General features: G+C 41.8%; 1 protein-coding gene across 1 annotated transcript; it reads right to left on the reverse strand.

The window, feature by feature from the left end:
* Positions 1-623: 623 nt before the first annotated feature.
* On the reverse strand, positions 624-10,650 carry gle1 (GLE1 RNA export mediator). Its single transcript, XM_026186171.2, has 14 exons — positions 10,447-10,650; positions 9,145-9,381; positions 8,871-9,029; positions 8,265-8,413; positions 8,098-8,158; positions 7,546-7,803; positions 7,237-7,459; positions 6,907-7,019; positions 5,827-6,039; positions 5,330-5,650; positions 4,905-5,009; positions 4,619-4,701; positions 4,475-4,538; positions 624-2,436 (listed from the first exon to the last, which is right to left on the reverse strand). The coding sequence occupies exons 1-14, from the start codon at positions 10,543-10,545 to the stop codon at positions 2,368-2,370; spliced, it is 2,154 nt and encodes a 717-aa protein (XP_026041956.1). The 5' UTR covers positions 10,546-10,650; the 3' UTR covers positions 624-2,367.
* Between the last annotated feature and the right edge of the window lie 554 nt (positions 10,651-11,204).

An 11,204-nucleotide genomic window follows, 5' to 3' on the forward strand; every position in this document is an offset into this window, starting at 1 on the left:
GGTCACTCCCAGTGAAAATCTAAGCATCTTCAGCTGTGCTCGGCTCTTTTCCATAGTGCCACCATCTCCAAACTACACATGACAGCAGGTCTTGGATCTTTGTGAAGACAAACATGTCGAGCCCCCTACATGCAAAGTGGGGCAGGGAGCAGTCACTGCAGATAAAACACTGCAAACAGACAACCTTTAGCCAAAATATAAGAACAGTTCATCCAAATGACCTCAAACTTGGCAGTAAACATACTGTAACCCTCTGAAACACAGCTGCCATGTTTGAAGAGGTTCAGTTAAATGGAAGCTAAGATACAAAGACCACATCTCTCAGAGAAATAGTAAAATAACATCTACAGTTTTGATCTTGTGTGAGAAGACAAGCTGCACATTCCTTCCAGAAATCAAAGCCCCAAATTGCATTCATTCATCTTCATCAGTGCATATAAACTTCTGACAGCTGTACATTGCAAATTTGCTCAAAATGTCATGTCAGACAGTTTAAAATACACAGAACAAGCCCCAAATAATCTGATTTTAGAAGATTAAAGCAAAAAAATAATAATAATAATGTGACAGACTTCTACAACGCGATGAGCAAAAGCAAGAAATCCAAAAGGGAAATTTTCCACTAAGTGTTGATTGATTTTATTTCATTTAGTTTGCACATTTTCAACAACTGTAGACTGCACTAATTCTGGTACCAATACATTTGTTTATTCTTCATCACATTCAGAAAACAATCACTTTGAGTTTCACTTTACAAAACAGTCTGCGATCATTTCTGGATCAAACCTTTGGTTTCTCTCATGGACAATGATTTAAAACAACACTTCAAACCATGAATTTTTGCTCCACACAGTGAAAAAATAAATAAAAAGTCCAAATCATTTGACACAATTTGATTTGAACAGAAAATATTAAGGCTGAATAAACAGATTTCTACCTGCTCTGCTAAAACGTTGCAAGTAAGCAGCTTCTCTCTCTTCAGGATGATGAAACTTATGTTGAGAGCTGTAAACAAAACGACGACACTGGAAACCTCACTGACTTGGACGCATTAAAATCAACACGTCCTCATTTTCTCATGTTTTACTCCACTCAGAAATCAAAGCAGGCACATCTGGCCACCTGAGCAGATGACCCGAATCTGCTTCTTCAGGTCGGATGTTAACAGAGCAGCCTTTAAAGGTAATTTTTGTAATTTGCCCTCTGCAGGATCTAAACCCCTCACCACCAGGGGGCAGCATTTTACCAGCAGCGTTGCTGAAGTGTTTAGAGACGTGTGCGGCTGCTCTTTTATTATTTTATCCATTTCCTCTACAAGCTTTGCCTTTTGTCAGGCTGTGTTTACCTGGTTAAATAAAGGTTAAACTTACTCACTGCACCATCTGGTGGTATAAAATTGATACTGCACAGCATTAGAACCCAGCCTGAGTTTAACTTCAGCAGATCTCTCTTCATCTCTAAAATAAAGTATGATAAAGTCAAAGCAGTTCTGCTGGTAGCTTCAATTTTGGAAGGTTTTAAAGCATTTTTAAAAACAGAGGGATTTTCAAGAAGAACCTTTAAAAGCATCAATCATTTGATTTTTACTTCATCGACAAATAATTTTGTTTCACTTTCTGATTTCAGTAGCTTTTAATCCAGTTTTTATTAATCAATCTCACCACATTTTGTTCCAGTATGTCAGAGATCTGAATGATCAAATGTTGCCAGCTGCCTACACAGACTCTGCATGAGTAAGGCGATAGACGCGTGAGCAGCAATGGTGGAAATGCACCGAAGTATCGACAAATAAGACGACATTCGCCGGTGTCTGCGCAGCTGAAACACTTTAAAACTGGTCAGTTATTTTTGTAATGGAGATTTTGCTGTTTTTGTGCCACAAAAAGGAGAAAAACAAGAAGGTAAACTATTAAAAATTATTATCTGAATCAGCAAAATAATTTAACGTGAAAGTTAAGGCTGTGAAAGCGTCTCTCTTTAGGAGGAATCACTCGACACACCTGGGAATTAAAAAAAACAAAAAAAACAAAAACACAACCCTTAAGAAAAGCTCAAGAATTTCAGCAGAAAAGCAGCCAATGAAGTTAAGGTTAAAAGTACCCCACAGGTGTCTACAGGTCTGCTTCAGGTCAGCAGAAGCAGATGTGACCTCAAAAATGTGACCTCACAAACGCAGAGGACTCGTGAGGCTTCCAGTGTGTGTCGTCAGTGTGTGACGTCAGTGTGTGACGTCAGTGTGCTCATTTAGATAAAAACTAAAACCACAGGACAACTTTTTCCCCTCTTTCCACTCACAGATGCTCTCAATTTATTTCTGCCTGACTCAGTCCTACAATGGCGTCGTCACCCAGCGCAGGTCCTCATCGGTCAAGACCTCCAGAACCCGGAGCCCAGCTGGCCTCTGGGCGGACTGATCTGTCGTCTCTGCAGCGATGTCTGAGATAAAACACAAAAACAATCATTTCAATAAAAGCATAACACTGCACTGGTACTGTGTGTAATAACAGACAGCATCTCATCATTAAGCCCCTTAAAATGTTGAGCTGATGTTTAAACTCAGCTCAGTGAGAATACAACTTAATTCCAAAGTTTTAATCCAGCTCAGCGTCACCCAGTTCAGTTCAAATATTACAGAATTTCTCAAATCTGTGCCATTTTTGCTCCGTCTGCTTTCAAAGTCAGAGTCTCTAAAATAAGACTTGTAGCTGAAGTCAAACCTTTTCTATAGCTTCACTTTTAAGTGCTCAAGTAGATTAGGCCACCAGTCTGTAAACACTCATAATCCAGACGAGATCTACTTCACACCCGTTTCTGTAAACAGTACACCGGTTTTAATTGTTCCCTTTTGTTTTACAATCATTATTTACCCCCCAACTGTTTTACTGTTTGCCATGCAGCACTTTGAATTGTAAATCAACTTCTTTTTGGCCTTTATTTAATTTTATTTCTGAATAATTCAGCAGTTTGAATTATAGGAGGTGCAAGAAGGAGAAAAAACCCAAGCATGGAATTACAGAGTTTTATCAGGGAAGGAAATATTTCTCTCTGGGTTTACAGCAGATCGATATTAAAGCCGTTAATCTGCAGGTTTAGTTTCAGACGCTTCCCTTTATTTGCCAGTTAAATTTCACATTTACCAAACAGCTTATTAAACTCTTACTGTTTTGTTTTTTTATATAGATTACAGTAATGAGCACTGCTGTTGTTGAAGCATTTTCTAACCATCGTGTGGTTTGTTCGCTCAGTCGCAGCTTCATGGCTGCAGACCTGTGATGACCGAAGGGCTCAGCATGGTTCTCGCTGGCAGTGCCTTGGAAAACCGCAGGGAGCCTCGGACAGCCCGTCTACCCGCAGAGAGCGTCTGTTGATGGAGGCTGTGTCCGCAGTATGAGTCAACTGGTCTGGTGGCTACTCTCATTTGTGCCGTTGTCGGTCCATCAGCTCGCCGTGGAGTAGAGTGAAGTTAAAACACGCAAAGAGCTAAAATGAGGGAACCAGTTTAGCTCACGGGGTGAGCAGGCGACCATATGCCAGAGTGGCCAGGGTGTGAATCTGACCCGAGGAACTTTACTGAATATTTTCCCTTCACTCTCGACCATCTAATATCGGCAAAAAAACATTAAAAAAAAGAAAAAGAAAAAAGAAGAAGAGCTGAAGTGAAGCAGACCATAAAAACAACGTCTCCACTGCAGATACTGTCTGCAGTTTTCAAGCTGGATGTTTATTTGATGCTTTTCCATGTTTTCCTGCCGCTCCCTTCCCTGTTGCGTTTCCCAGAGGACTGCACAGGAACGTGTTTGTGTACACTGAAAAGCCCTCTCTTTAAATAACTACAAACTGACACCTGCTCATCTGCCTTCATCTCACAGCATCCCACCATCCTCTGCATGTCACAATACACCCATGAACCGCCTCTGTAGTCTTCCCCTTATCCTCATGCCTGGCAGCTCCATATTAAACCTCCTTTGTCAAGTATGTCCACTTTCGATCGTGGCTCAAGAGTTGGGAGGTCGCCTTATAATCTGAAGGTTGCCGGTTCGAGCCCCGGCTTGGAAAGTTTTGGTCGTTGTGTCCTTGGGCGAGACACTTCACCCGTTGCCTACTGGTGGTGGTCAGAGGGCCCGGTGGCGCCAGTGTCCGGCAGCCTCGCCTCTGTCAGTGCGCCCCAGGGTGGCTGTGGCTACAATGTAGCTGCCATCACCAGTGTGTGAATGTGTGGATGACTGGATGTGTAAAGCACTATACAAATACAGGCCATTTACCATTTCTCTCCTCTCGGATGCAATCGTGGTACCAGAGAACTAGCAGGAGTCACTTTTCATCAGTGTTATCAATCTTTTTATTTGGAAGAGCAGAGACTGCTTGGGATTCACTCACGTACTCATAAATTCCTTTACAGTCTGCACATGTCTGTTTTAAGGATTCATTGAGCTAACATCCAAACCTTCACAACATGTCGGGGGGGGTCACATACCTCCAGGAACTGTTTGAGTCTGATGACTGAGCCCATCTGTCCACTGCTGGTCACCGCTTCAATCCTGCACAGGAACACTTCTAGGTTAAACCTCTCACATGACTGCTGCAGGTGAAATGTTTACTGTTAAAACGTGCTTTCTACCTGGGGAAGTATTCCTCTTTCAGTAGCAGGATGAGCTTCCAGAACTGGCTCCGATACTGGTTCATCAGAGCGTTCCCACAAACCTGAAGGAAACAACGCTCAGGAGTTATCCACAGCTGCTTTCAGCGACAAAGAAACTGAAGTTTAGATTTAGGTTTAAAGAGTTTCAGGGACTGTGGTCATTTCACCTGACACTTTTTCATGGTTCATGGGCCGGTAATGCAAGCCGCTGACTGTTTGAAGCAACAAACACACCTGATAATGTGCAGGATGTGTCCAGACTCACCTCTAGAAAGTCAAACAGCAGAGTCGCTGTGACGTCTGCCAGAGGCTCCATGTTGAGCATCTGAGCCAACCAACGCCAGCCGTGGTTCAGACCATGAGGAACGGGCTGAAACAAAAAAATAAATAACTACATTTTTGAAAAAGTGAGGGACTTTTAGGTTTAGCCTTGGACAATTCATTGCCATGGTAACTAAGATGCTCCAGAGTAAGTTACGCCCAATGATTGAGACCAATCAATTCTCCTGAAAACCTCCTCGATGCACAGAAATAATATATCTTCTCTTCCCCCGTTATTTGTTTGTTTTTTCAAACTGCGTCTTTAGTCTTTCTCGTTTCCTAATAAGAATCAGGAAGAAATCTCTGCCTCCTCAGTCTGAAGTTTTGCTTGTTTTACATTATAAAAGCAGGAAGCGGGACCGTTTTTACCCCTTGTTTGGAGCTGTAGGGCCACTTCAGCTGGATGATGGCGGCGTAGAGGCGAATCATCCCGGACATCCTCTTCAAGAAACTGTCCTGACCTTCGACCCCAGAGTCGTCTACACGGTAACCAAGAATCCTCTGGTATTCATCCACGGGCGTGCCCTCCTTCATCGGAGGGTAGTGAGGGATTGCATAGGGGCATTTCTTGTGCAGGTGGGCGAGGATGAGGTCTCCCACCTGAGGGTGCAGCTCCCAGACTCCAGAAGCCACCACGGCGATGGGGAAGGCCGCTTCGTGGTGAGACGCCACTTCCTCCTCTCCTTGTTTCTACACAGCCAAAATATAAATAAATAAAAGATATTAAAAAAATAATAATTGAAAAATCACAGCTTCTTCTTGCTTATACAAATACTACAAAATATATCAAATTAACAAAGGATTACTTCACAAACAAACAAAAACAGACTTCTGTGTCGAATCATTCGTTTTGTGCGCACGCTCACCACAAACTTCTCCGCCAGTTTGTAGCTGGCGAAATCGAGACCCTGCGGATGTTGTGAGGTGGATACCGATTTCCCCCCAGACACGACCGGCCGTCCCGACAGAAGCTTGTCGATCTTGTCGAAGATTTCTCGGAGCTGCGATCCGGAGTTGCTGGCGATCTGACTGACAGGGATGGTGGCAGCTTTCTGGAGCTCCAGCTTCAGTTTCTTTGTCTGGGAGAAATTAAACCACTCGAGTCATAAACAGACAGTGAAGACGTTTCGTGTGTGTCAGCTTGTGTTTGAGCTGCTTTTTAAAAATGTTTTAATGAAAGAATTAAATGAAGTTTTCAAACTGAGATGATTTCACACCATCAGCTCCTATGATAAAGTTATTACGGCTCGAAAATGGTAGCCAAAATAATAATAATTATTATTATAATTATTATTAAAAAATAAATAACCCAACTTATTATATTATAAGTTGAGTAATTATATATTAAAAAATAAATAAATAAAAATCTATACTATTAAATCCTCCGAATGTAATTCAGTAATTTTATTACGTGTACTTTTCAGTTTTAGCATCTTTTTTTTCCCCCCATTCCCATGTAAATTTTGCTATTTATTAATTCATTTTATTTATTTTTCCTTCCCTTTCAATTTAACCTCTGTGCATTTATTTATTTTTATTTTATTTATAATTTGATAAATATTTTTATTTTATTCCATTTTATTTATTTATTCAAGGACAAACAGCTCTCTAGACTTTGAACAACAGAGTGCTGTGTCCAAGGAGTGCCACAACAGGGGGCAAATAACAAATGAAAGAAATCAATTTTATGAATTCATTATACAAATATTTATGTGAACTAATTGAATTGCAACAGTATATATTTTTTACTTTCTTTTTTGTATTTATTTTGGCAGTTTTGGTCCTTGGGTAATTGGTGAGCCTATAACTCAGATAACACTCAGTGTCAAATTAAAATATTGCTGGAATGGTCTTTGTTGGGACCTTTGTAGGTAAAAACCTTTAAGAATGTCACAGTCCTTCCTCCGTCATCTCAAAGTCTTTCATCTGAATGTGAACAAACCCACCTGTCCGTCTTTTGCAGAGCTGAGCTGTTCGAAGGACTGAGCGCACCGAGAGGCCGCCTCCTGCAGATCCTTGTACCACTTCAGCGTGACGTCTTCAGCGCTGTTCTGCAACCCTGCAGGAAGAGGTTCAGTATGAAATGGTGAAAACACTCAGCAATATATCTGGATAAGGGGGGGTAAATAAATAAATTAGTCAAAATCCATACTTTGGTCTATATTTATTCTCCAAATTATTTTATGCAAACAGGATGTTTTGTTTTGTGCACAAGCTGCTGACAACACCTCCAGCTGTACAGATGCATGACGCAGCTAAGCCTTCTCCTTCATCACCTTTCCTCTGTGCCTTCTCTTTGGCCAGCTGTGCCGCCTTCTTCTCCCCCTCCTGCTTCGCCAGCAGCTCCGCCTGTTTCCTGCGCTCCTCCTCCTGCTCTTGCTCCTTCTTTTTCTTCTCTCGAACATTGGCCGCTTCCTCCTGCATCAGCCGAATAAGCGCTCTCATCTCGTGCAGGGCTCGCTCTGCCACAGTCATGTCCTCCAAGCTGGGGAAGTTGCCCTGAAATAGGCAGAACACACGCATTTCATGAGTACAAGCAGAAATTAGGAGGAGCATAAACCTTAAAAATCTCGATGTAAACCGACCTCTGCAGTCTTTCGCACCACCTCCGACACCTGGGAGCACAGCTGGTTCCCTCGGGTGCTGTAGGAGCTGAGGCTGGCCGGTGGGAGGTCCGTCTTGGTCTGGGTGGAGGGCTCAAGCAGCTGGTTGAGCTGCAGGATCTCCTCCTGGATGCTGTTGAGGCTACGCAGTCTCTCCCTGCCCTCCGCCTGCCTTTGCCTCTCGAGTTCTGCCTCCCGAAGACGCTGCTGCTCTGCCTCCCTCAGCCGTAGGTTGACGAGCTGACGGACAAACAAAAAGCATGAACAGCACAGGAACGAGATAACTTTTTCTACCCCACTGAGCACAAGAAATGCCCCTGTACGTGCAGGAGATCATTACTACAGCAGACTACCAAAAATAAAGAGCATCTACTTCTCCTGCTGCAGAGCTCTGCACATCCAGCATCTCACAATCTGTTTCACACTTTGAAACATGCACAATTTTTGTAAGGTTAACAAGCAAAATTAAAGACTTCAGTAAACAACTTGACAAACAGGGGTTTAAGCTTCACGTTTCCTGAACTTTCCACGTACCGTTATTCTACGCCGCTGCTCCTCCTTCAGCTTCTCTTGACGCCCGATGCTCTCCTTCGTTCTGCAGTACAGGAAGTGGAAAACCAGACCAGGTGTTTAATCGCATGTAACGTTTCAGACATTTTTAAGCATTTTAATCATTTCGAATGAGTCATGATTTCCCTTACTCTCTTTCCATCATGTCCCTCATACTCTGGTACTCCTGCCTCTGCTTCAGCTCCATGAGCTCCTCAAAGCGTTTCAGCTGCTCTGACTCGGCGCTCGCAACCGCCGCTACGAGCTTCTCCTGCATCTCCTGCCGCACCCTGAGGGCCAACTGAGTCGATAGATAGAAGACAGTTTGGTGAGACCCTTACCAAGTATATAGTACGCAGGGGTCAACATGCAAAATATATAACTCTGATCAGCAAGCCAGCAGAGGTTAGTATGAAGAAGTTTAGACCCATTTCCAGTAATGTGTAAGCGTCTAACATTACATGCTTTTCCATAAACTGTAACTGGAAATCCTGAACATATTCATATGTTTAGATTACATGTTAGTTTCTAAAAACAAAAGCTGAAAGCAAACAAACTAAAATAAATACAATAAAACAAGTTGCTACTGACAAAAATCATAAGAGTTAAAAAAAAAAAAAAACAACAACAAAAAAAAAAAAACATTTGAAGTTAGGTTTGCAAATAAAATTAAATGTAAAAAAAAAGATGATCACTGTTAAGCTGTTTTTCAGTAAAAAAAAAATTAAAATAAAAAAAACACTGTCAAAAACTTGAACCTTAGCCTTTTCTCGATGCTCCTCCTGAACTTTGATGATACAGCCAGCCATCTCCATGGCTTTGGGAGACAGGAGGGAAATGGCAGGAAGTGACGTAGGACTGGAAACTCCACTGACATCTGCCTCTGGACTTTCATCCTTCACCTTATCACTAAGACTCTACAGAGCATCAGCATGAGGAAAAAACAAAGCAAAAACCATCAGGGTCAGATATTCAGTTAAATTGGAAAACTGTTTTACAACATGACACATAAGAGAGACATTGAGGACTTGCCTGTTCTCGCTCATTCTTTACAGACGCTGCTGCAGAAAATGCAGCTGTCCTGGCGCTGACATCGGCGACAGATCCGGTAGAAGAAATAGAGACTTCTGAGAGAACAGGGCTGGAGTCTCCGGATCTGGAGCCCAGGAAGGATGATGACTTCTGCAGGGGAGCCGAGCTGAGACGCTCCAATATGACACCAGCGATTGGAGACAAGCTTGGGGAGTCTTTACAACCTGCTAAAAGAGGCTACAAGAACACAAGCGGGCTTCGTTTACAGATGGTTTATACACAGAAACTGTATGCATCACTTATGTTGCCATATCCTTTCAGAAAGTAGGACTTCTTAAAGCCTGAAATGATTTTAACAAAACAAAAACAAACACACTGGATTTTCCATGTAACACCTTCATGAGGAATCAGTGAGTTCATACCTCTGCTTTTATAAACATGGAGTTCAACAACAGAAATCTGTTTCAAATCACCCCTGACACTCGTCCCCTGCCTCCCCTTTCTTGTGTGCTGTCCATTTCTTTGGATGGTTTAAAGTCCTCTACCTTCACTACCTCTGCTCCTTACATCCTCACTGTTGCACCAGTCTCCTTCTCAAACACACACATTCCTTTTCCCTATATCGCCACCTACTCCCTCCTCACTAGCCTCACAATGTCATCCCTGAACCTCACAGTGTATACAGACTCTTGCCTGACCTCATCTGACAGCCTGCATGTCACCACCGCAAACAAGAAGAGCGGGATTATAGTTGACCATTGTCCACTGCCCTTGTGTGAAAATGTGGAACCGAAAATGGAATTCAGCCTCCCAAACTCGAAAAGCGCCATAAAAATCAACTTTGGTCTTTAAAAAAAAAAAAAAAAAAAAAGAATAAAAACCTTTCAAAGAAAGTCCTACTGGTCTTTGCGAGAGAGAGAGAGAGAGAGATAGATAGATGCTTCACAGTTTATAAACGGAAGTCACGAAGTCACATTAGTTATCTGTCAAATAAAAGTAGCAATAAAAGTAGTCATTTGATGAAAATCCATAAAAGGATGTCTGAAGATTAAAAATAAAAAAAGTACGCAACTATACTACGTTATTTGCGTAAATGCCTCTTAACACTTTGTTTTCAACCACTGTTTATTGATTAGCTTCCGAGCTGACGTCTTACTGCCTGATCTAAATGATTAAATTGTCACTTTGAATAAAATCCACCCTTGTAGTGATTATTCTAAACAAGCGTAGCGTGCTAACTTTAACTAGCTACCGTTTAGCTAGCTCTAGTTGTTTTTTTTTAGCTACCTGGCGGCAACTCACCTCTCCCCTTTCCAACCAGAATGGGTCGAAGGAGATTTTCCCCTTTGGTGAATTTTTTAAGGCCTGTAAAGTTTCCCATCGTAGACTTTCAGAAGGCATCGCGAAACACAAAAAACTACAACTGATTAGCAGTAATGCTAGTCAAGTTTGAATCCGCCATACGGCGTTACATAAAATACAATCCGAAGAGAAACCACCGGACTTTACTAAGTTCCCATCTGGGACCTTTATATATTTATTTCTTTGCTATCTGTATAATCACACATCACAAAATGATAGAGATAACTCTATTATGCACTGTGATAATTTCTTTATTAGGTTCCCACAGTCCATTTTGCTAAGAAAGATTCCTAACTGAGTGACGTGACCCGAGGTTCACTTTCCTTTATTAAGAAAGGAAATTAGAAAACGCCTTCCTATAGTTCACAGCTGAACTGCTGTAAGAAAATCTGCTTCTTTTCCAGTTGCTTCGCGTGAAGAACATAGATTTATACAAACTCTCTAAATCAAGATTATGAGCTATATTAACTGATCAAAGTATTTTCAAGGTTCAGTATAACTCAGTTTGGATTGATAAGGTCTATTCTTGCATTCGAGCCTGTAGGATTATCATGAATTAATGTTTACTGTGATGTTTGACTTCAGTCATAGAAATCCTAAACAAGGGAGAAGAAAAGGGTTTTACTGGCTCAGTACTCAGCAGGAAAACATAAGAAAATAACATGTGTTTCATTACATGCAGTCGCAGGGTTCTTTAG

Source organism: Astatotilapia calliptera, chromosome 12, assembly GCF_964374335.1.
Source record: "Astatotilapia calliptera chromosome 12, fAstCal68.1, whole genome shotgun sequence".
Lineage (NCBI taxonomy): Eukaryota > Metazoa > Chordata > Actinopteri > Cichliformes > Cichlidae > Astatotilapia > Astatotilapia calliptera.